At 41.9% G+C, this 25,411-nt stretch overlaps 2 protein-coding genes and 1 long non-coding RNA gene across 3 annotated transcripts in view; 1 reads left to right on the top strand and 2 right to left on the bottom strand.

Annotated features, from left to right (window-relative positions):
• Positions 1 to 10,188, bottom strand: part of gipc1 (GIPC PDZ domain containing family member 1) — a 36,722-nt gene extending 26,534 nt beyond the window's left edge. The window contains exon 1 of the mRNA XM_003217058.4: positions 10,051 to 10,188. The gene's annotated coding sequence lies outside the window, so the exon portion shown is untranslated. The remainder of the gene's footprint in view (positions 1 to 10,050) is intronic.
• On the top strand, positions 10,092 to 14,785 carry LOC134296286 (uncharacterized). Its single transcript, XR_010002952.1, has 2 exons — positions 10,092 to 10,228; positions 13,355 to 14,785. It is a non-coding gene; the product is annotated as an uncharacterized LOC134296286 (long non-coding RNA).
• Positions 14,786 to 19,526: 4,741 nt separating this feature from the next.
• dnajb1 (DnaJ heat shock protein family (Hsp40) member B1) lies at positions 19,527 to 23,912 on the bottom strand. The gene is made up of 3 exons (XM_003217059.4): positions 23,602 to 23,912; positions 20,610 to 21,175; positions 19,527 to 20,154 (listed from the first exon to the last, which is right to left on the bottom strand). Exons 1-3 carry the CDS (start codon positions 23,810 to 23,812, stop codon positions 19,924 to 19,926), a joined length of 1,008 nt encoding a protein of 335 aa, XP_003217107.1. The 5' UTR covers positions 23,813 to 23,912; the 3' UTR covers positions 19,527 to 19,923.
• Between the last annotated feature and the right edge of the window lie 1,499 nt (positions 23,913 to 25,411).

Genomic DNA, 25,411 nt, shown 5'->3' with positions numbered 1-25,411 from the left:
AAGAGAAAAGTAAAAGAACGAATTGATTGGAGTAATCTACATCAAATTCAGGGTAATTTAGGTGCCCAACTTCACTGTGTGAACTTCACTGTGTGAGGATAGCCTGTCATCTGGCATTACTTTTCTTGAGGCTGATAAATATTTCTTTAAAATAATTCATATAAAAATATTGGCTTACATATGAAAATAATAATTGTTCTTTGTCGGGGGTGCTTTGAATGCAATTTCCTGCTTATTGGCAGGGGTTGGACTGGATGGCCCATGAGGTCTCTTCCAACTCTATTATTCTATGATTCTATGATTCAATTTTTCACGGATTTCTTGTTACATTCATATGCAGAACAAAAGACATTTTTCTATTAGCAGGCTTTCCACTCTCCATTGTCACCAGCTGCCCACCGTATAAATTCTGATTTTAGTTCTGAAAGTGTGTATGTCACAATATATATTGATACACTGTAAATGAGGCCATAAGAAAAGCAAGAGATTCACTGTGAATACAGTAACTGATTCTCGAACTGCCCCATGTTGGGAACCAGGGGCCCAAAAGGAATGAGTGTTTCCTCATTACTTTGCGGTTCGCTTTTTGCAGATTTGCTCTTTTGCAGTTTTTCAATAAACTCTAACATAATATTATAAATCATAAAAAATTACAATTTACATCTTAAGGAAGGGACGAAGGAGAAGTCGAAGGGAGAGAAAAGGAGTCCAAGTGGCAACGAGAGAAGGAGGCGATTTATCAACACACAATTGGTTGATACAAGACTTAAAATAGTGTATATCTACTAAAACAATGTATAAATATATAACGTCCCTACTTCACAGATTCACTTATTGCGGGTGGTCCTGGAACCTAACCCCCGCGATAAGTGAGGGAACACTGTACAAGGATCCCATACAGAAAATGAGAAGCATTTATAAAAAATTTAAAACTTATTGAGTAAAAGGCTCAAGAAACTTCTCAGTTCCATCTGATTCAGAAATAATGAAGCCTAGCTTAGAATTTCATGCCAACAATGAACCAGGACCATATTGCTGCATGTAGGAACCTAACAAGAAGCATTATAATACAGAGTATACTATTAAATGTTGATACTATTAAATGTTGCTATCTAATTAATTAAAATTGTTATTTACATACAATACAGGTTAAGAATATTTCTAGTAGCAATTTTCACAGCTTATATAATAGGAGAATTTAAATTGAGAGCCATTGTTGTGATTGGTGTCTAGAAGTCATCAGTTGGCAAATGGGTTATCATATTCTGAAAAACAAAGAGGACAAGTAAATCAAATGGTCTGTCCAGTCAGTCTAATCACCTTGGAACAGCAGTGGTTCTTTAGAGCGTCACACAGAAAAGGGTCTTCCTCAACACCTATCAACTATGTCTTTTTAATTAGACATACCCTAAGGACTGGGATTTTCTACAGGGAAAGCATTCATTCCATTACTATACTGCAGTCTCTCCTAAAGGCAACAACGGATAACTAGACAATTGTTTCTTGTACAGTGAGCTGCTTCACACAAGAATGAAGATGACTTGATTGACAGCAATATCCGGAGATGGTCTGCATGCATGAATGGGTTGCCCCAAATTAATACCATAGCAACTGGGTGGGAGAAATTCCCCACATCTACAGGGCACATATTTTAGAAGAAAGCCAGTGTGGATGGGGGATACCAGGATGGAGCCGGTGCCATCAAATGTTCTTTTATTCACATAACCTCAATCACTCACCCTTCCCCTCCCTCTCTCTCACAAACAAATACATACACACACACCATTTACATATCCATTCACCATTTTGCTCTCTGTGCCCATCCGTTCTTAGCCCTATTCCCCAAGCAACAGTGAGACCCTGAAAAAAAAAACCTACACTGTTTCCAATGAGAAGGGCCTTTCTCTCTATCCAAAGTCTCTTGTCCCACAGAAAGAATGAGTCTCAGGAGGGATGCGTGACACATTCAGCTGCAACTCCAACCCTAAGCTGTCACCCCGCAAATCAATTACACTTTTAAAAAGTTTACACTAATGCTGTCAGACCTTTACACAAACTAAATGCTCTGTATAGAGAATGAATGTGCATTTTGTTGTAATATATTGAAAGGGGAACTAAACTGCCCCCTTTCCCCACCCACACATTCAAAAAGGCCAAAAGTGTTGCCATGGTGGAGAGGATGGCTTGATGCTTTTTTTAAACGTTTCCAGCTCTTGCCTTTCGTCACTCTATTCAAATGGTTTCTTTTCTGATAAGAGTTAAAATACAGTACTCACACTGACCCATTAATAAGTCCACCTGGGTTTGGGGGGCTGATTTTTTTGACAAACATTTCTAGACTTATACATGAGTATATATAGTAAGTCAAATACTTGAATATGTGTACCTGCCTTTTGGCTGAACAGTTCTCCCTGTATATTTGGTTTAACTGCTAGAAATTTGATTATTCATGGATCTGATTAATATGTTCTCTACAAAAATCTCTGGATCTTCCAGGGCAACTCTATGTTCAACCTTCAGCAGAAATTTACCATAGAGTCACCCTGGAGGAAAAAAGAGAATTCCTCGGGTTTAAAAAAAGAGTTATAAATTTCATGGTTTTTACACTTCTATAGGTTTTACACTTCTATTCAGTGCTCTTACCATCAGAACCAAGCAATAGAGTGGCGCGGGGGATGGGGTGGGGACAACATAGCTCCTCTAATTTTATGTTTTGTGTTTTTTGCTTCTTTTCCACACCAGTACAGGGTTTGTATGACAACAGTGAATATAATAGCATGAATTTCATATGTGAGTACACATTAATATCTTCCAGTTATAACACATCAACCTTTTATTCAACAACAAGAAGTCATTGTTCAATATCAAGTGTGGGCTTACACTTAGTACTGCTCCCTAATCCAGAATACCTGCTCTAATATATAAATTCTCAAATCCTTCCTTTAAGAATAGCTATGAATTAAATTAATCAACCACAGAAGAAATATCAAAGATCTAGAAACATGTTTTCTTTAGATGAAGAATGGATTTAGTTGCGATGCTCACATAAAAACGGAAGAGCTGTATTACTGCCACAGTAGAAAGAACCTACAATTAAAGTACCCTAATAGCGTCGTTAGATTAAAAAAATGCTTATCGCCAAAACAGAATGCTCCCTGGGAAATCAGCAGGCCAAGCTATCCTAACCATTTTTGTAGGTGATAAGTATTCCCCAATCAGGTGATTACAACATGAACATATACAAGGGTGCATCGACACTGTAGAAGTATTGCAATTTGACTCTAACTGCCATGCCTCAGCACTGTGGAATCCTGGATGGTGAAGAATTACAAGGTTTTTAGCTTTCTCTGTCAAAGAGTGCTGGTGTCCCCAAAAAAACTACAACTCCCACAATTCCATAGCATTGAGCCAAAGAAGTTAAGGTGCTTTCAAACTGCACTTATTTTACAGTGAAAATACACCCCTAGTTGAAAAGGTACGATTAAGACCCTTTACTCCTGGGATTCCTCTAACCTCTGTTGTGGAATCAGGGTGGTGGCGCCTTCTACAAGTTGATTCAGAGCAGAGAAACTAGCTACAGGGTGTTCCCAAGAGAGTGGGACAACAAGGGAAGTCAGCCAAACTCTTACTGCTTCACAATGAAGAGAATACTGCACTACCATGTAAGTACTGCGCTCTTCCCTCTGACAGCAACAAAAGTAGTTATTTTCAAAGCAAGTATTTTGAATGGTTTCAAACTGCAAATTGCACTGCGGTCTAGCTCATCCTATCACTTTCAACTGGCAGACACAATGGCATGCCTTTGAGCTTGTATTCCACTGGCTTTTGTCCCAAAACATGCCAGAGAGACCATGATTGTACTTTTAACTAAATTATGCCCTGATCTGAACCGCTGTTCAAAAAAACCAACAAGGAAGAGAAATGTTGGGAAATCAAGAAATAATCACTCTCTGAAACCTGACCTAATCAAGGCTTTAGGCATTTATATGCCTAAAAATTAGCTTTAAACACGCATTTCAAAACAAGACTCACGAGAGCCAGATTTTATTCTGTCTCAATAGCAGACACACAAAAGACAAAGTGCTGACAAATCTCACCATAAAAGAAATACAGACCTTGAATTACCCTGCAGTATCCTTGACATTTCAAAAATGGATTGCCTAAAGCACAGTGCAATTTTGGGGAAGGCAACATAACTTTAAAGATCTGCTCTGTAAATTCCTAGTGTAAGCCGATTATTCAGTTTTGTTGATATTCCAATATTAACTACAGATTTTCCTGCAATTGAAAGGGATAGGCATCAAAATGCTAAGATTTAAATAACAAAATGACCTCAGTGGCAAATCCCTGTATTAAGGCAGGAATTGATTTACCTAGACCTAAACAATCAGAATGGCGCCTGTCAAGCCTCTTCTGAAATAGCTGGCCCCATTTCACTACTGCTTTGACAACTATAGATTTGTTTTCAACATTACAAACAAAGCCTGGATTTCCTGGTGTTAAAAACACTACTGCTCGACTTCTATTTGTATATTTTTTTAAATTTTAAAGTCTGGTTCTTTATTGGTTTCTTTAAGTTTAAGATCAACTGGCTTACATCTGCAGTCATTTATAAAGATGTTTATTTAGCCTAGCATCAGCCCTATATACATATTGACCTTGGAGGTATCCCACTGCATTCAAGGGGACTTACCCTCAAATTAAGGTTGCAACTTACATTTTTAGCTATATTTTTTCCTTGAAATAGTTTATAATGAGGCAGTTGTTCTAATTTACTTCAATATAAAAATCAGAGGACAGGCTAATGGCATCTGTAAGACTAACCAGTGTATTGCACTATTAGTTTTCATGAACCAGAGCCATGAGGTACTACTTCATCCTTTCTTTTTACTTCTTTTGAGTATTTTCCATTAGCATCTTAATTAATAAAATGGACGGCTATTATGTGTGTGTGTGTGTGTGTGTGTGTGTGTGCGTGCACACATCTTCAAGTTGCCTGCCAACCTATGGTGACTCTATGAATTTCACAGGATTTTTTGGGGAGAAGGAATACTCTGAGGTGGTTTCGCCAATTTCTTCCTTGGAAATATAGCCTTCATCAGCAATCTCCTGTCCAAGTACTAACTGGGGCTGACCCTCCTTATCTTTCAAGATCAGACAGGATCTAATGCCTTTATATAATTTAGTGCCTTGTTGCAACTGGTACCAACATGCAAAATATAGACCTCTCATATAAATGTAGACCTGCTCAAACAGAAATTTGGTGGACAGGAAAAGAGATTTAAAGATGAGCTTAAAGCCAACCTCAAAAACTGTGGCATAGACACTGAGAACTGGGAAGCCCTGGCCATTGAGCGCACTAACTGGAGGTCAGCTGTGACCAGCAGTGCTGCAGAGTTCGAAGAAGCACGCATGGAGGGCTTAAGGGAGAAATGGGCCAAGAGGAAGGCACATCAAGCTGACCCTGACCGGGACTGCCTTCTACCTGGAAACTGATGTCTTCACTGTGGGAGAACATGCAGATCAAGAATAGGTCTCTTCAGCCACTTACAGACACATCCCCAATACACCAGAATGGGAGAGCCATCATCCTCGGCCTACGAGGGATCGCTTAAGTTCAAATGGATACTTTTTAAAGTAAGTCCAATGGGAAAATTAGAACAGGCTGATAAAAATAGGAAAAAGCGCAACAGAACTACCTGGCATTCATAATAACAAGAACAAAAATGGTTTCAAAAACTTCTGACAGAGCACAAATAAAAAAAATCACTGGGTATCTTTTTAGGTTTTACATAACAGGCCATGCCCAATTTCCCAAAAAGAAGCTATTTAAGTCTGTTGCAGAAAAAACAAATATTCCCCTGGCACCTTAAGGATTAACACATTTACTGTAGCATAAACTTTCATGGACTAACTTGTGAACCGCAATTACCTTAAAATCCTTATCAAGAGCTCCAGCCTTGCTAGCCTAGTTATTCTAATACTCTAAGTACATAATTACTAACATTGGTTATATCCTAGGCTAGCAAAGCTCACGTGGACAATGTTCTTAATGTCAGCAACATCATTACAATGAGGAAGTGAGGGAGAAATAATGCCCAAGCTAAGCCTTTTAAATTATTACTATTATTACTTTGATAAACAAATGGTAAAGAAGAATGACTAGAAATGTCATGCCTCTCCATTGTTGCTCACAGGGTTCAGCAAAAGTAAATAATAAGTGGTACCTCTAGCTACAGTAGGTGCCGTTTCCTGTTTCAGGAACTGGTGACCTCTTCAGGATAAGAATAAGGGTGTATCAGATAGGAGTCTGGTAACAAGGCCATTGGGGAAAAAAGTGGACTACACCTTAAAGACTTTCCACTGATTTTCATATTTTTTTTACAAATATCCTGCCTGCAACACCTCAAAAATGGGAGGCATGGAAAGAAATAGAAATAATGAGAGGAATATTATATATTAGATTTAATTATCCTTGGATTTGGGGATAGAGTGAAGGCAAAATTACACAGAATGTCATTCTATCTTCCAATTATTAGGAGCCCTTTCAGACCTCTATTTTCAATTGCCCTGAAATCACCTTTCTGCATCTCAATGAAACTCTTGGCAACTATCAAGGCTAGGAAATTGTATTTTACTGAGTGACTCGCAGTCATTTTTAGACCGTCCAGTAACCAGAGTTTTGTGGCTATGCAGTATATATTGAAAATGTAAACACCAACAATAATTAGAAACCAGATGTAACACAACAGCAGTGCACGAAAACAAAACAAGGCTGGTAGCAATAACCTTTTTTTAAAGACTTAGCTGAATATAGGTTTCTCCTTAAGACCAAAGATGACATTGTGAGAGGGAAGCAGTACTCTTTAGAAAAAGCCATCCATAGACAGGGTATCAACACTAAAGAGGTAGTTTTGCTAACAGCTACACACATTTGTCAAGAACAGGGGGGAAATTAGTTCTAGAGTGGAGATTTGGCTTTGTTTATGTGTTCCTACATGGCAGAGTGGTGAAGGACTGGATGGCTCTTGTGGTATCTTCCAATTCTATGGTTCTAGATTATGAGACGAGACATTTCTTCACAAAAGTGGACTAAGACCATATAGGGCAGTGGTTCTCAACTTGTGGGTCCCCAGATGTTTTGGCCTTCAACTCCCAGAAATCCTAACAGCTGGAAAACTGGTCAAAACACCTGAGGACCCACAGGTTGAGAACCACTGGTATAGGGCTTTTCAAAGATAAAACTAGCATGTTTACTTTTAAAGAACAGCCACTGAAAGTCTCAGAGTGCCCAACACCATATCACTGGCATTTGAACTCAAGCTTTCAGGTTTCAAACAGCTTTGGCTTCAGAATAAACCTACCAAACACTAGATCTGTGCCAAGTGCTTAGTCTATCTCCGTGTCTGAAAAGCAGCAGGTAGATGTGGGAGAATACTGCACGCTGGAGGGGCTTAGAAAAAAAGATGCTATTACCCCAGATATGACTCTGAAGAAGAGCAATGGCCAATTGATGAACAGCAACTAGGCCACATGTATTTTTCTCCGACACAGGGTATATCTATACTGTAGAATTAATGCAGACTGATATCACTGTAACTTCCATGGCTCATTGCCATGGAATTGTGGAAGTTGTACTTTTACAAGGTTTTGAGCCTTCTCTGCCAAAGTGTGTTGGAGCCTAACCCAACTACAACTCCTAGGATACCATAGCAATTAAAAGGGTATCAAACTAGATGCACCCCAACTCCAAGGCAACTCAAACTAAACAGAATGACCTGGTTATACCCATTACCACACCTTACAGAGACAAACACTTGCCAGAAAACATACAGAAACACCACCCAGTATCTGCAAAAGACCCTAGATTGAGGAAAAGGGACTAAACAAAATAACAAACAGATTAATACAAGCAGCATGTGATTTTTTCCCGTTTCTCAGCTCCCTATGAAAACACTAATGCTACAGTAGGATATTAGATATCACACAGTAAGCAGGAAAGTCTGCTTCCTTTGTTACTTGGCATTTGGGTGTTGCTACCAGGTTACCCTCAATACCTACACTACAGTAAAAGGAAAAGAAAGTCAGCATAAGGAGTGAGCTATCCCTCCCACTGCACTGGAGATCCCAAGAGAAAACCTGCCATCAAAACACTCTGTACCAGGAAGAACAAGGCAAACAGACAACAGCCAAATAACTACATATATTTTGAACAAGGAGAGATGCAAAAACATTTGGCCCTCCAGATGTTTTGGCCTTCAACTCTCAGAAATGGTGGCACAGTGTGTTAAAGCGCTGAGCTGCTGAACTTGCGGACCAAAAGGTCCCAGGTTCAAATCTCAGGAGAGGAATGAGCGACCACTGTTAGCCCCAGCTCCTGCCAACCTAGCAGTTCGAAAACATGCAAATGTGAGATCAATAAGTACCGCTCCGGCGGGAATGTAACGGTGCTCCATGCAGTCATGCCGGCCACATGACCTTGGAGGTGTCTACAGAAAACACTGGATCTTTGGCTTAGAAATTGAGATGAGCACCAACCCCCAGAGTTGGTCACGACTGGACTTAACGTCAGGGGAAAACCTTTACCTTTAGGCCAAAACACCTGAAGACCCACAAGTTGAGAACCACTGGTCTACTGGCTGTTAGGAAATGTGGGAGTTGAAGTTCAAAACACCTGGAGGGCTAAGGTTTGTCCATGCCTGCTCTACGGCCATAAAATACATGGAGATATCCTCCAGTGTTTCCCAAACTTTGGTCCTCCAGGGGAGCAGATATACTGTTGAACTAATAAAGCTGGCACCACTTTAATACTATGGCTCAATGCTATGGCATCCTGGGTTTGTAGTTTGAAGAGGCATGAATGCTCTTTGGCAGAGAAGACTGAAGACTTTTGCATCATAGAGTTGGAAGAGACCTTGTGGGCTATCCAGTCCAACTCCCTGCCAAGAAGCAGGAAAATCGCATTTGAAGCCCCCCTGACAGATGGCCATCCAGCCTCTGCTTAAAGGTCTTTGAAGAAGGAGACTCCACCACACTCGAGGGCTGAGAGTTCCACTGCTGAACAGCTCTCTATCAAAGTTAGGAAGTTCTTCCTAATGTTCAGGTGGAATCTCCTTTCCTGTAGTTTAAAGCTGTTGTTCCGTGTCCTAGTCTCCTGGGAAGCAGAAAACAAGCTAGCTCCCTCCTCCCTATGATCCCATCACATATTTATAAATGGCCCTCATCATGTCTCCTCTCAGCTTTTTCTTCTGCAGGCTAAACATGCCCAGCTCTTTAAGCCGCTCCTCATAGGGCTTGTTCTCCAAACTCTTTATCATTTTAGTTGCCCTCCTCTGGACATATTCCAACTTATCAACATCTCCCTTTAGTTGTGATGCCCAGAATTCCAGGTGTGGTCTGATCAAGGCAGAATAGAGGGTAGCATGACTTCCCTGGATCTAGAGCAGTGGTCCCCAGATGTTTTTGGCCTTCAACTTCCAGAAATCCTAACAGCTGGTAAACTGGCTGGGAATGCTGGGAGCTGAAGTCCAAAACACCAGAAGGACCCAAGATTGGGAAGCCTAGTCCTAAAGGGAAATTTCCCATGTAAAAATAAATAAAATCATTCCATACATGACAGTAGTGTGTGCGAGCATGGACTATGAACTCCATCCAACCCTCTTTCCTGAAAGTTGGAGGGAAAGGCAAAGAAGAAGCGTGAGAGAAAGAAAAATAAACTTCAACAGGGAGGGAGGGGAAGTCATGTGACTTTGTGACAAGGCAGAACTTCATTCAAAGAGCCCAGGAACCATGGCTTTGGCTCCAACGAAGTAAAGGTCCCACAGGGCAAAAAATTACTGATAGAGAAGGCCTGGTTTCCTTCCCAAGAACGTCGTCGTATCCAAGCAACCGGGACTGGGTTTCCTGCATGTGCGAGCAGGCACGCAGTTTGCAGGTTTGAGGGAGGGAAGCGTGAGGGGCCGGGACTCCTGAGCTCTGCCTTTTCCTACCCAAGCCCGTCTTCGCCCCCTTCCTGCCCCTGAACCCCGTTTCCCCGCCGCCTCTCCTTACCCGCGTCCGTTTCCTCGCCGGGCCCGTCCCTCAAGCCAACTCCAGCCCAGCGCAGCCAGGCCTGTCCGTCAGAGATGGGCGGGACCGAAACGCCGCGCCTACTGACCAATCGCAGCGCGCTTCGCATTCTTCCCTGGCAAATCACAGCTTTAAGGAGGAACGTTGAGGGCGTTTCACGGTAAGTTTCTTCCTCCTTCTCTTTTGCCTCTCCACCCCCCCCCCCCCCCCATAAAGGTGCAATGGAAGGGGCGGGGAAAGAGGAGCGCGAGGGAGCGGGGCATACCATTCTTGAAAAGGGGAGGACCGTCCTCCCAGCTCCCCCCCCCCCTCTCCAGTTCCCGAAGGTTACGTTTGGTTCGTGCTTGTGCCCCGACGGCCTCTACTGGCCGGTCGTTGTCACTACAACCTCCTGGAATCAACAACAAGGCCGAAAGCTGGGCGTGGTCTGAGCCAGAGGCGACCCATCTGTTCTCAGGAAGGGAAGGGCTTGTTGGCGGGGCGCGGCCAGAGTCAACGCAGGTCGGAAAGCTGCGCGCGCAGCCAGTGCGGCTTATCTCTGCCGACCTTGAGTATGCGCGGATTCACTCAGCCGCGCCTGAAAATAATTGCAGAACAGACATTCCAAAAAACAAAGCAAGATTTTAGCATTTACTGTAAGGGACATTGCTTTGTTAAGTCTTCGACTGAGGCTGAAAAAATGTGGCTTGGTCAACGTCACCACTGGTTTTCCATGGCTAAGCAGGGATTCGTAGTCGAATCACTTGGGCACATTGGCCACAATCTGTTAAAGTATTGTTGTTTTTAAGAGGTGTTGGCCCCATTTTAGGAGGCAACCTCTGGCAGTGAGACCAGGGAGAAGGCGGTTGGCAGAAACCCAGGCAAGTGATCCGCCTGAGCTGCCCATTTGGAGTGAGTCCCTGCTGTGGCGAGCAAACAGGTTAGGACCAATTGAAATTAGCCAGCAAGCAAGGAGAGAAGGTGATTTTCAGCCAAGGAAGATTTTATTATCCGCAGATGAGATGCTAGCTAGTGATTCATTCACAAAGTAGATACCATACAGAATACAGTTTCATAGCCCTTTTTATACATAGGCTGCAGCCAAGCCTCTAATTCTGACCAGTCACAGAGAGGGGCTTGGCTCACTGGCCAGCGTGGGCTGGGAACAAGGGATGATTAAGTGTCGATAAATGGGGTGCCTTTTACTGAACAGGAAAAATAACAAAGTGATTGAGGGCATCTTCTGGCTCTACCCAAGAATGTTATTGTCTTAATGAGATTAACATGGCATGGCCCATTAATAGGGCTGGCATGGCAGTTCCAGACTCCAGAGAAACAAAACATCATATATTAATACAATCATGCAAAAATGACAGAGGATGGGTTTTGGCTGTAGAAATGCTGATGTCCTTCTGATGTGAGCGCCCCGTTCATCAAAGGCGCAGAGTGGTGAAATTGGTTCTTCCCCAGAGGGCAGGGAGAGGTGATTGGCCTGCCTGAGTAAGCTATTGGGTTACAATGTCCAGATGAAGTCCAAGAGATGGGGGAGACTGGAAATTGATGAGGAAATTCCCAGCTTGGTTTCTTTCCACCAGGCTATACAATTGTGTGGGATGCAAGACATCTTTGGGTCCGGGAACAAGGTTTCCCTCAAAGGGAATGGGGATCTCAGGAGCATAAAACATTAGGTTAACACAACATATAGGCAAAATAGGAACATATAGGAAAAACATGGAGCGTTTAGGGCAAATTATATACATGAGAGACATAGTTTTCCAAAGTACCTTTAACAAGCCAGGCTTCCCAGAGGACAAAGGGGAAGGAAGGCAGGCAAAGTGGAAGAAAAGGAGGAAAGGAAAAAAAAGTGAGGAAGGAAGAAAAAGGGAAAGGAAGGAAAAGAGGGAGGAAAGGAGAAGGAAAGGAAGGGAAGGAGGAAGAAAGGAAGGAAAGGAGGGGGAAGGAGGAAGAAAAAAGAAAAAAAAAGGAGACTTCAGTGAGTGGTGACCTGGCCCAGGTAAACTAGACATCCCAAGGACACAAGGCTGGTTTTCTCATGCAACAGAGGCAGGAGCAGTCTTAATGGTGAAATCACATTATTTAAACAAGATATCCTGAGTTGCTGTGAGTTTTCCGGGTTGTATGGCCATGTTCCAGAAGCATTCTCTACTGACCTTTTGCCCACATCTATGGCAGGCATCCTCAGAAGTGAGGTCTGTTGGAAACTAGGCAAGTGGGGTTTATATATCTGTGAAAGTTCCAGGGTGGAAGAAAGAACTCTTGTATGTTTAAGGCAGGTGTGAATGTTGCAATTGATCACCTTGATTAGCATTGAATGGCCTTGCAGATTCAAAGCCTGGCTGCTTCCTGCCTGAGGGAATCCTTTGTTGGGAGGTGTAGCTGGCCCTAATTGTTTCCTGTTTGGATTTCCCCTGTTTCCTGAGTGTTGTTCTTTATTCACTGTCCTGATTTTAGAGGTTTTTTTTAAAAAAAATTACTGGTAGCCAGTTTTTGTTCATTTTCATTGTTTCCTCCTTTCTGTTGAAATTGTCCACATGTTTGTGGGTGTCAATGGCTTGTTTGTGTTGCCTGACATGGTGATGGTCAGAGTGCCCCAACATTTCTGTGTTCTCAAATAATATGCTGTTTCCAGGTTGCTTCATCAGGTGCTCTGCTATGGCTCACTTCTCTGGTTGGATTAGTCTGCACTGCAGTGCCTTTCATGTTCCTTGATTCATGTTGGGGCAATGCTACGTTTGGTGGTCTCTATGTAGACTTGTCCACAGTTGCATGGTATATGGTAGACTCCTGCAGAGTTGCGGTGATCCCTCTTGTCATTTCCTGAATGTAGCATTTGTGTGTAGCAAGATATCCTGAGATGAAATGAAGGAGGAGAGTCTACAGACATTGAAATGAGATTCACTTATTGATGTGATGCTTTTAGGTCTTTCCTGGGACGATGCGTAGGAATGCTGAAAGGGGACAAGGTTCTTCTTCACGTGTGTGTGTGTGTTTATTGAAAAGCTTAGCATCCTATTTTTCTCTATAGGTAACTCACCCCCCCCCCCCTCCTCCGGCTTCACAAGTAATTAAATGCTAATTTGGGAGATCCAGTTAAGTGTAATTCTTTGTACCACTTTTTATGTATCAAAGGTTGTGAGTTCTTAATAATGATGACACCTGATTGCCTAAGAAAAGATAAGGAAGTGGTCTGCGAGCACTTAGAAACAAATGCGGTCATCGCTAATAGTCAACACGGATTTACCAAAAACAAGTAATGCCAGACTAATCTAATCTCTTTTTTCGATAGAGTTACAAGCTGGGGTCAATACATGAAATGAAATGCAAAGATGCAGAATGGGGGACGTCTGGCTCGACAACAGTACGTGTGAATAAGACCTTGGAGTCCTCATAGACAACAAGTTAAACATGAGCCAACAATGTGATGTGGCAGCTTAAAAAGCCAACGGGATTTTGGGCTGCATCAATAGGAGTATAGTGTCTAGATCCAGGGAAGTCATGCTACCTCATTATTCTGCCTTGGTCAGACCACACCTGGATTACTGTGTCCAATTCTGGGCACCACAGTTGAAGGGAGATGTTGACAAGCTGGAAAGTGTCCAGAGGAGGGCGACTAAAATGATCAAGGGTCTGGAGAACAAGCCCTATGAGGAGTGGCTTAAAGAGCTGGGCATGTTTAGCCTGCAGAAGAGAAGGCTGAGAGGAGACATGATGAAGGCCATGTACAAATATGTGAGGGGAAGTCATAGGGAGGAGGGAGCAAGCTTTTTTTCTGCTGCACTAGAGACTAGGACGCGGAACAATGGCTTCAAACTACAGGAAAGGAGATTCCACCTGAACATCAGGAAGAACTTCCTCACTGTGAGAGCTGTTTGGCAGTGGAACTCTCTGCCCCAGACTGTGGTGGAGGCTCCTTCTTTGGAGGCTTTTAAGCAGAGGATGGCCTTCTGTCATGGGTGCTTTGAATGCGATTTCCTGGTTCTTGGCAGGAGGTTGGACTGGATGGCCCATGAGGTCTCTTCCAACCCTATGATTCTAAGATTCTATGATTCTAAGAAATACCTACTGAAGTTAGATGACTTAGTCACATCTAGGTCTCTCAACACTCCCAGGAAGTAGATTAAGCAAGTGTTACTTAAGTCATCTGATGTGGGCCTGGGACTAGCATTTTATATGTGCCCATTTACTACAGCTGTTTCTTTCCTAGCAACTTGTGAGCCTGCACCTGTCGATGAACCATCACACGGAGCAGTGCTGTATTAAGCGATAAGATATATAAGAATTCCCAGCAGCCCCAAGTACCATAGTGAATCTTGCTGAGTTAGTGTTCAGCAGCATCTAAAGAACCGCTGAATTAATATTCGTGTTTAAGTACATGGCCTGTTGTGTTTTCAGCTCCACTAAACTGCTGTTTCGGCTTCCCGGCATGCCTAGGCTCCGAAGTTTGCAAGTAGATTTTGACAATGGTAGAAGGAAAAATAGCAGCCCTTAAAGAACCACTTTTTTTTTGGACAGGGCATCATATGCAAAATTTATTATTTTACCAGACTCCCTTTTTTGTGATTTCCTTCCTTTTTTAATCTTACTGAAGAGGTAGTATGGAAAAAAAGCAGGGGTGGGTAGGAAGGCATGGAAAGACTTTGTAAAAAGGAACTGCTTTGTCAATAGAGGTATGAACAGTCACAGCATAAATTTGCATTAAAGGTATTGTGATCCTGGACATTTTGTAAACTTTTTTCTTGGTACTGCCAACATGGCATTTGTCTTTCTTGCTACAATTATACTGCAGGTCAACATTTTTTGTTGTGCCAGTACAAGCTCCTGCTTGTTATCAATCCTTGCAAACTGAGAGCCCCACGTGCATATAAATCAGGGGTGGCCAACTGAGAAATGCTTATGATGCTGGATTAAAATTGAGACTTCAAAACGCCTCACACAAAATTAACAACTGATTGTAAAAACTCTCTAGCAATAAGGGAGAATTTCCATCTTGTTTATGCTCCCAACCACAAGAGAAAACATTCCTGTTTTCAAAAGTCATCTCTCCTAGCCCTGAGTTGGTCCTAGGCTTCAAAATGGGATAAAATGCCCACGCAATACTTAGAGGGCATTTGTTGGAAAAATTAGAGCCACAAAAAGCCCAATAAGCAGGCTATGGACTTCAGCGACTTCCCCATATGAAGGTGGAATACTTTGCCTAAATACATATCATCTTGTGATATTCTGCTGAACCTCATTTGTAATTTTGACATTCATTCATCTTCTTTGGAGCTCTTAAATAATTAGATCCCTTAGAAAATCTGACCACACTACCTTAATAACAAACATTTAAAAATGGCTTCATACTGATTGCCCAGACATTTGTTTATTTCTATCTCATTTTGAGAACTGAGAATTTATTCTTTTAGGTTGCACATCCAAGAGAACCTCTCTTCTGACTCCATGATTAAACCATAATCAAGCTTTTGACCAGGAAGCTTATCATGAAGCTCACTGAAAGACCAAGTAAATAAGGCCTGTTGAATAACCCTAAATACACGTTGACATTCCGACAGAACTCAAAAAGATTGTGACACAAGTATAACTTCTTCCTGTTGGCTCTTCTCCAGCAATATGTTCCTTTAAATGTATAATTTTGTCTTAATACAGGCATACCTCAGGTAACAAAGCCTCTGATAAAGTATTTCATAAAGTGTTCTCACAGGAATATAGGCTAGCCCACCTTTTCTTCTATTTAGCTTTTTTGTGTGTGAAATGAAAGTTGAAAAAGACATGACTTTCACTATTGACTTGCAGTAGCATGCCTACAGAACGCAGTGCAATAAAGCTTCACCTAAGAAAAGATGTGATTCTACCTACTCCCAAGTGATCCTACTATGGCTGTGTGTGCTGAAGTACAACAGGGAGGTAAACAGATGCCTCCAGAATCACTTACTGAGAGTGAAAATCAAAACAATTTCCCCAGTATATTGAAAAAGCATAGATCTGTAAGCCTCACAATTGACATGGAAAATCTAAAAAAGTGCAGGATGTTGAACGAGGAAAATAACCCAGGATGCATTTTGGAAGATACTTTCAAGTTATCAAGTTAATCTTCTAAGATTAAAACTGTTTTTGCTTACTTATTCAAGACTTACCTGACCTGGTGGTTCCATTTCATCATGCATATTGTTAGATTTGAATTTTTAAAAATTGCCCAAAACATGTTGACCAACTCTTATTTTTTGTGGCAACCTGTTTTTCTATACATATTTACTTCTAGTATCAAAAAGGAGGAAAGTGGGGTATAAATAAATAAAAGGGAAGGAATAAATTTACTTCACTAACTGATGTAAACATAATTACTGCTATCAATTTAACCTGAAGTGTTATTAATACTTTTTTATTTCCTTATGGCCTTTTAAATATTGGTATATTAGGCCACTCTCCAGCCGTTACAAAAGTCCAGTCTTAGAGAAGCTATTTGTCAGCACCGTAATTTTACATTTGAGTTCAAGAATGTTTAGCTGCATTCACCTGCATACATCCTTTCTTCTCCCCATCCAAAGCTTGCCAGTGAGGCCGTCCCATTACTTTGTGTCTGCTCCCTACACTTTCTACCAGGAAATCCCAAGTTCAGGAAAATATCCATCCTACATTTTCTATAGTAAAGACAAACCAAAGTAGTTCAGCTTCTAATTTACTTCAATTCCATTATTACTCGATGATTCAGTTCTTTCCAGGCGATTGTTTTTGATGTACATGAGAATATACTCTTGCCACCCATTTGTATTCAATGATACCCTCCCTAGGACAAATTCGTCATTCTGTTTGCATTTCTATTATGCAGATTTGTGTTCCAGGAACCACTTCTTTCTAAAAACAGATGCCCTCTTTTTTGGTGGCTTGACAATGCTCATTAACCATGCTAATATCTTGTGGGGTACAAGTTGAGCATTCCTTGCCCAGAATTTCAAAATAAAAAGTGCACCAACACTGTAGTTGAGACAGTGAAACCTCTCCTTTCTGATGGTTCACTATAGCAAAATGTTGATTCATATCAAAACTTAAAACTTAAATCCTATCTCCAAGATATTATGTATACACATGTAGATCCAGATACCCCAATAAAAAACACAACACTTCTTGTACTAATCGTTTTAGGTAACAGAAACTCAACCTGCATCTTTCTGACTTATTCATGCAGTGAAAATAGCTTCTGTATTGAGAAATCTTGGATTGTCCAATTCCCCCCAAAACATTGTCCCTCTTAACTCACCTCGTTACCTATTGTCATTTGAAATCAAGTGAATAGTTTTATACATGAAGTTAACTCAACACTTGGCTTAATAATCTAATTGTCTTCTCAATAGGTCTCTTCAAGTGACACTTGACTTCAAAACAGGAAACCTCTAAAATCGGGATTAGTATTGGGCAATCTCAAGAAACTGGTGAACCATTGGCTGTTTCCCAACAATCACAACACAAAGGAATCTATAAACTGGACTTGATGCAGTTATCAGAACTGGGACATATCCAGTACAACTCTATGCATACAAGGAGTTGTATGCATGTAGCTGTCAAATTAGCCTTGTCAAAAGAAGTGTTGAAAGAGAAAGGCATGCTCACCCCAGCTTCTCATATGCTTATATAATGCAGAGAAGTTATCCAATTCATTTGAAAGAAAACGGTGTCCCACATAGTTCAGAATGTGTTTACAAATGAGCAGATAACATTTTACTTTGGAACATCTAACTACTATAATCGAAATGCTAAGCGCAGAAGAAACTCTAGCTGTGAATGCCTACTGCTTTACTTTCTAGTAAGGGCTTACAGCTATGTTCTTTACCACAAGGCTGGTTGAAGGATGTGTCACATACAATCTGGCAATTTCTGGTTTAGAAAATAGGCTTATAGAGCAATGCTCTATATTATGGTAAAATAGCATTTCAATACTATAAAGTATAATTAACAATTTTAAAAATCAGGCATATCTATGGTGAAAAATTAAATGGCCTATCCAGTATTAGTTGCTGGCCAACAAGTGCATGCTTCTGCATACTGTTAACATTCAAAAATAGGCATAACACATAGCACGCAAGAGCAAGACACAGAAATACTTTCCTCCAATATCTTTGCATGACAACTCTTCAGTCTGCACCTATACAATTCTTAAAAGATACATGAAATGTTTCATCTAGCACTTTGACAGAATACTGAAATTTTGAGTATAATTAGTAGTATCTAATAAGAAATTCGAGGCATTGAGATTTTAAGTATGTTATAGAAGAGCTGAGTGATCATGCAAAGAAATTAAAGTGTAATCTTGCACAAAAACTGAAGCAGGACACCTTTCTAAAATTAACTAGCTAAATTTGGCAACAGGAATCTAAATATCTTTCATTTCTCCCATTCACCAATAACACAGCAATTCGGTTTTCAGAATTATCTGTTCAGAACATCTAGTGACAGAAAAATTGTACAAGTAACAGTAGCTAACAGGAGCCTCCAATGGCTCAGTGTGTTAAAGTGCTGAGCTGCTGAACTTGCAGACCGAAAGATCCCAGGTTCAAATCCGAGGAGCGGAGTGAGCGCCCACTGTTAGCTCCAGCTTCTGCCAACCTAGCAGTTCGAAAACATGTAAATGTGAGTAGATCAATAGGTACCGCTCCGGTGGGAAGGTAATGGTGCTCCATGTAGTCATGCCGGCCACATGACCTTGGAGGTGTCTATGGACAACGCCGGCTCTTCGGTTTAGAAATGGAGATGAGCACCAACCCCCAGAGTCAGACATGACTGGACTTAACGTCAGGGGAAACATTTACCTTAACAGTAGCTATATGTTCATAAAATGAACTACATTTGATTCCTTTAGTGTCTTGCTTAATGACTATAAATGAACAAACAACTCACATTTAACTTTACACATTTGTTCCCTTGTTAACTCTTACTAATTAAAATCAGATTTATTGCAGAATTTACAGGATGCAATTATCTTCAATGACTTAAACAAAATGTATGAAAAATGCCTACTAATGTACATGTTTTCCAAACGTAAAGAACCTTTAAAATATTTTAATCCCAATTAAGATATGAACATCTGACACAGATCTTCTGCCAACCCACTTGTTAAGTACAAGACAAATAACTTATCAGGATCAAACCTGATATATATCAATGTGCAGTCAACTAATTCACTGAAAAACACATAAAGCTCTTTACATGCTTTCCAGAAGGTACTCGGGCTTTTTTAGCTTTCCAGCATGCTATCATGCCAGGAGTGATCAAACTCAAAACAACTCTTGTAAAAACAAACAAGTTATTGGCATAACCAACTTCAAGAATGACTTCCTTCCAGGAACAATAATATATGGCACCATTTAAGATGCCACTAAGGACACCGTGGCAGAGGAAAATGAACTGTTCAAAGAATCTCACTGGAAGACAGACTATAGTGTGCAAAGAGAACACAGTACAGCAGATGAGAGATTGGAGTAAGTTTACTTTTCAAGTCCAGTTTAGAGTTTAGTGTAATTCTTTCCAACAGAGAATGTACATGGATAGGGCCTGAAACAGGGCCAGCCAAATAAGTGAAGACAGGAATCTTAACAGTCTGTTGTCCTCATATTTAATTATGAGATGTTCTGCTGATTCCTTCTAGTAGTAACTGCTCACTCTTAAAAAGGCTCTGAGCAATGACAACATGGGTCTAAAGCCATCGAGCAGCGCAACGTTGATCTTGCATTATCTAGATTCTGTGAAAAACTTTTGACAACATGAAGTTACTGCCATACCCACTGTCAATCAGACCCTGAAATCCTGGTTCCAGTCCAAAATCATCTGCTTTGGAGACATGACAGTTCAGCTCTGCCAGGCTTTTTATATGGGCAAGATCTGTTCTAAGACATTTTTGGAAGACTGTGGAATTCTGTCTGGAAATTTTACATCAAACTCAATAATAAGGTCTCCTCGCTGGTTTGGACTCTTTGGATAGGGAAGGCCTTCTCCAGGAATTCTTCGCTTCATTCCAGGCTTAATGACATCCTTGAACAACATTGGTATGGTCCTACCATCTAATGTTGGCGCGTTCACAGTACAGCCACACAGAGCCTAAACATAAAAACAAGCCAAACAGTTAGTGCTTTTCTCCATAAAATAAGATTTCTCTTTTGAAAGAGAAAAAAAAATTGAAGTGTTGATTAATTACATCTTTATGAACATGAGTGTTCACAAAACTGAACTGAATTTTCAACTTTCCAGCAGTGCCCCATTTATATACAGGGTGTTTGAAAAAGAACTCCCTAGTTTTAATGTGTTTATACTTAAAACTAGGGAGTTCTTTTTCAAACACCCTGTATTATTAAGTCATGCGTAGTCTAATGAACCTCTGATATTCTTGACAGTCATCTACTTCTAGCAGCTGCTTGGCAATATGACAAGAATGTGTATAATAACCATTATTATATAAGGGAAAGATGGTGTTGGGTGTAACAACTTTCTTTTATCCAATTTAAAAGCAACTTCCACTTTATTTTTTCAGAGCCAAGCCTTGCACTTCAACTTACCTCACGGAGGCTGATCTTGGCTGGGTATACAATATCAGACCCATCTCTTTTAAAAATGCTGTGTGGCTTGTCCTTTAAAACAAAGACAATATCAGCTGGAATGTTGTTTGCTGTTTGGTCTCCTTCTTTGGGGAATGTAATCTTAGTTCCTTCTTTCCAGCCACGTTTGACATCAATTGTTAAAATCTTATCTTCAGTGCGTGTCGTTTTTCCATCTGGATTTAGCCGTTTGTGAGAAATCTTCATTTTCTTGGTGCATCCACTGTAAATTTCCTCCAAGGATACTCTCAGCTCGTGAGTGATTGGTGGATCTGGTTTCTTGCGAACATTTTCATGGCCCCCACGAGCACGGGAAAAGCCAATGTTGCCAAAGTTTTGAAAACTTGTGAAGGGGTCATCAATGTCCATATCTTCATCACCATTCCTCTGGACAAAGAACGTATCAAAAGGATTCCGCCCGCCAAAGAATTCTGCAAACATGGCATGAGGATCTCCATGAAAGGTGTAGGTGAATGAAGTGCCATTGGGACCGCCTCCACTGCAGCTGGGACCACCTCCCTTAAGTCCTGCAATATTAAAAAAAAAAACACAATAAGCCTCAGCTTTCAGGTTACATCATCATTTGATATCCAAAAAGCCTAAGTATCATTTTTACTCGTTTTACAGTTCTATGAGATGTCAAACAACTGCATAAGAAGAGTAATTATACTTTGAACAAATCTCACACCCAACAGCTAACTTCAGTGTGTGAGTATCCTAGTACCCAAATCATATCAAACTACAATTCACAGCTATTCACAAGATCTACTAAATCCATTGCTTCTGGATACAAAGCACAACTTAGAATGCATCTCATCTCATGCTGTATAATTTAATGAATATAAATCTTGCAGAAAAACAGTCCTACTACGGAAACAGTAGCACTGCAATAGATAAGCAAGCACAAGAATATGCTAGAATATTCTAGCAACTACTAGAAGACTTGTGTAACAAAAGCTCCACCTATCTCAGACAGCCTGTCACGCAGCCCAATAGATGCAGCCAAATTACTACAACACCCATTTAAAGGAAAATGTTCAGAATGTTCTATGAATGCCAGCTGTGCAATTGAAACAATACAGAAAAGCTATGCAAATCTACCACAAACTGTATAAATAAGTTGTGAGCCTCTCTTTTAAACACTAAACTTATCAACATGCTATGGAAGGGGTGGGTGTTCTTCAGAACAAGAAAGCAAACATACAAAGCGAAAACAAATCTCTGAACACAGCAAGAGACTGATATGCAAAGCAGGACACTACAAAAATCCTACAAATACAGTCCTACAAGAGGGCTGTATTCATTGCTCTTTCCCTTTACTAATTCTGGTTATTTCAAAGTAGGATTCCCTAAAAGGAAGAACCTGTAGATCAGTGATTCTCAATCTTTGGTCCTCCAGGTGTTTTGGACTTCACCTCCCACTATTCCTGACAGCTGGTAAACTGTCTAGGAGTTCTGGGAGTTGAAGTGCATGTTGGAAATTACAATCTGAACAATTCAAAAATGTATTGTCAAAGGCTTTCATGGCTGGACTCACTCGGTTGCTGTTAGTTTTTTGGGCTGTATGGTCATGTTCCAGAAGCATTATCTCCTGACGTTTCACCCACATCTAAGGCAGGTGTCCTCAGAGGTTGTGAGGTCTCTTAGAAACTAGGCAAGTTGTGTTTATATATCTGTGGAATGTCCAGGATAGGAGAAAGAACTCTTGTCTGTTGGCGGTTGGGTGAATGTTGGAATTGGCCACCGTGATTAGCATTGAATGGCCTTGCAGCTTCAAAGCTTGGCTGGTTGCTGCCTGGACAAGAATCAATCAGGATAGGCTAATACCTCCCAACAAAGGAGTCCCCTTTGGCAGCAACCAGCCAGACTTTGAAGCTGCAAAGCCATTCAATGCCAACCAAGGTAGCCAATTGAAACATTCACACCTGCCTCAGGCAGAGAAGAGTTATTTCTCCCACCCTGGACCTTCCAAATATATGGTGGATGCTCTTTCTTTGGAGGCTTTTAAGCAGACCCTGGATGGCCATCTGTGGGGGTGCTTTGAATGCGAATTTCCTGCTTCTTGGCTGGGGGGTTGGACTGGATGACCTGTGAGGTTTCTTCCAACTCTATGATTCTATGATAGATAAGCCTCCTCTTCTTAGGTTCCAATATACCTCACAACCTCTGAGGATGCCTGCTAAAGACACGGGTGAAATGTTGGGAGAGAATGCTTCTGGAATATGGTCATACAACCTGGAACACTCAACAGCAATCCAGTCAAACTAGGGATGTTTGTCAAGGGAACTTCAGTCAGAGGGGACACAGACTGCCTTCACAAATGTATGCAAATATTCCAACACCCACTTTCCACTCACACAGCCCCTCACTTCTAGCCTGTATTGGTTTTGATTAAAACCTTGCAAGCAGTAACATTCAAAGCAACGCCCTGACATCTATTTTTTGAGCCACCAAAGTGCCCCTCCCTCTCTCCTCTGTTCTTGGTGCCACCACTCGACCTCCCCATGTACTTTCTCTTGAACGGAAGGGAAATCAATAAGCTGAAGTGGGTTTTCTAGGCTACAGAACAGCCCAGGCTGCATCTACAATAGGCATGGGCACACTTAGGCCCTCCAGGTGTATTGGACTTCAACTCCCACCATTCCTAACAGTCTCCTTCTCCTCGTTTAAGCGGCGGGGGGGGGGGGGAGGAAGGGGTCTGAGGCTTTTAGGAATGGTGGGAGTTGAAGTCCAAAACACCTGGACGGCCCAAGTTTCCGCATGCTCGATCTAAACTGTAGAATAAATGCCGCTGGACCCCACTTTAATGTTATGGATCCCTGACAGTTGTTTACAAGGCCTGTGGCTATCAAAGAGTGCTGATCCCTCAGCAAGCTGTAGAATCGAGTCGTGGCGATTAGAGTGACGTCAAGGCGTAGGTCTCCCCCCCCCCCCCCCCGCGGCCCTCACGTACCTTCCTCGCCAAACTTGTCGAAGATTTCACGCTTCTTGGGGTCGCTGAGCACGTCGTAGGCCTCGGCGATCTCCTTGAACCGCTCCTCGGCGCCGGGGTCCTTGTTCTTGTCCGGGTGGTAGCGTAGCGCCTGCTTCCGATAGGCCTTCTTAATGTCGTCGTCGCTGGCCCCGCGGGACAGGCCCAGGGTGCGGTAATAATCCTTGCCCATGGCTCACCCTCGCCGCCTCGGGTTCTAATGCCGCGGCGGGCGCGTCCCCTCCGGTTTTATACGGCGGGCGGAGGAATCTTCCAGAGCTTGCCACAACAATCTCCGTCTCGGCCCCGCCCACCCGTTCTGCTCTGGCCAATCGCCATCGAGCATTCTTCCCTCTCCGCCAACGAGGAGCGACTGCGGGATGGGCAAAGCTTGGAAGTTAACGGCTGGGGGCGCCCACCTTGGGATTGAACTGTGGAGGGGTGGAAATTCTCCGTTGGCCGCTAACGGTCCTCGCGCCTGGGGTTCTAGATGCGCGCGCAGAGGACGGGCCTGAAGTGGCGCGCGCCAAAGAAACGTGTGGCCGGCTTTGGGGATGAGAACCCCCCTCTTCCGTTAAAAACAGCTCTGGGTTCATTCTGCCCTGGAATGAACGCGGTTTAGCACCCTGGTTAGTGCTGTGGAATCATGCAGAGCCAATCTCAAGAAATGGGGCTACAAATCGCCTAGAGCAACTTGGATGGAGGGCGATTAATAAGTAATTAAATGATGATGATGATGATGAAAGTGGAGTCCACGACATGCGAGTGTGGAGAAGAGCAAAACACAGACCACCTACTACAATGCAACCTGAGCCCTGCCACATGCACAATGGAGGACCTTCTTGCAGCCACACCAGAAGCACTCCAAGTAGCCAGCTTCTGGTCAAAGGACATTTAGTATAATGCCAAGTTTGTAACTTTGTGGGTTTATATACAGTAGAGTCTCCCTTATCCAAGCTAAACGGGCGGCAGAAGCTTGGATAAGCGAATATCTTGGATAATAAGGAGGGATTAAGGAAAAGCCTATTAAACATCAAATTAGGTTATGATTTTACAAATGAAGCACCAAAACATCATGTTATACAACAAATTTGACAGAAAAAGTAATTCAATACGCAGTAATGTTATGTTGTAATTACTGTATTTACGAATTTAGCACCAAAATATCATGATATATTGAAAACATTGACTACAAAAATGGCATGGATAATCCAGAAGCTTGGATAAGCGAGGCTTGGATAAGTGAGACTCTACTGTATATATATGTGTGTGTGTGTGTGTGTGTGTGTATATATATATATATATATATATATGCAGCTGCTCAGTCGTATAGTCGTTTCCGACTCTTCATGACCTCATGGACCAGTCCATGCCAGAGCTCCCTGTCGGCTGTCACCGCCCCCAGTTCCTTCAAGGTCAAGCCAGTCACTTCAAGGATACCGTCCATCCATCTTGCCCTTGGTCGACCTCTCTTCCTTTTTCCTTCCATTTTCCCCAGCATCGTGATCTTTTCCAAGCTTTCCTGTCTCCTCATGATGTGGCCAAAATACTTCAACTTTGCCTCTAATATCCTTCCCTCCAGTGAGCAGCCGGGCATTATTTCCTGGAGGATGGACTGGTTGGATCTTCTTGCGGTCCAAGGCACTCTCAGGATTTTCCTCCAACACCAAAGTTCAAAAGTGTATCTTCCTTCACTCAGCCTTCCTTACGGTCCAGAATTATAACTATTCTCTATTCGCTTCTGACACAATAAATAAATATGAAACTTGTAGTTTGGAGAGGCACCAGCACT

The sequence above is a fragment of the Anolis carolinensis genome, chromosome 2, assembly GCF_035594765.1.
Source record: "Anolis carolinensis isolate JA03-04 chromosome 2, rAnoCar3.1.pri, whole genome shotgun sequence".
NCBI lineage: Eukaryota > Metazoa > Chordata > Lepidosauria > Squamata > Dactyloidae > Anolis > Anolis carolinensis.
Note: the sequence above shows the minus strand (reverse complement) of the source record. Positions and strands in the feature narration are given on the sequence as shown.

Coding starts and splice junctions, on each gene's coding strand:
- dnajb1 (XM_003217059.4), bottom strand. CDS start 23,812: ATGGGCAAGGATTATTACCGCACCCTGGGCCTGTCCCGCGGGGCCAGC. Junction 21,176..23,601: donor CGACAAGTTTGGCGAGGAAG/GTACGTGAGGGC, acceptor TTAATATTGCAG/GACTTAAGGGAGGTGGTCCC. Junction 20,155..20,609: donor CCAAGATCAGCCTCCGTGAG/GTAAGTTGAAGT, acceptor TTTTATGTTTAG/GCTCTGTGTGGCTGTACTGT.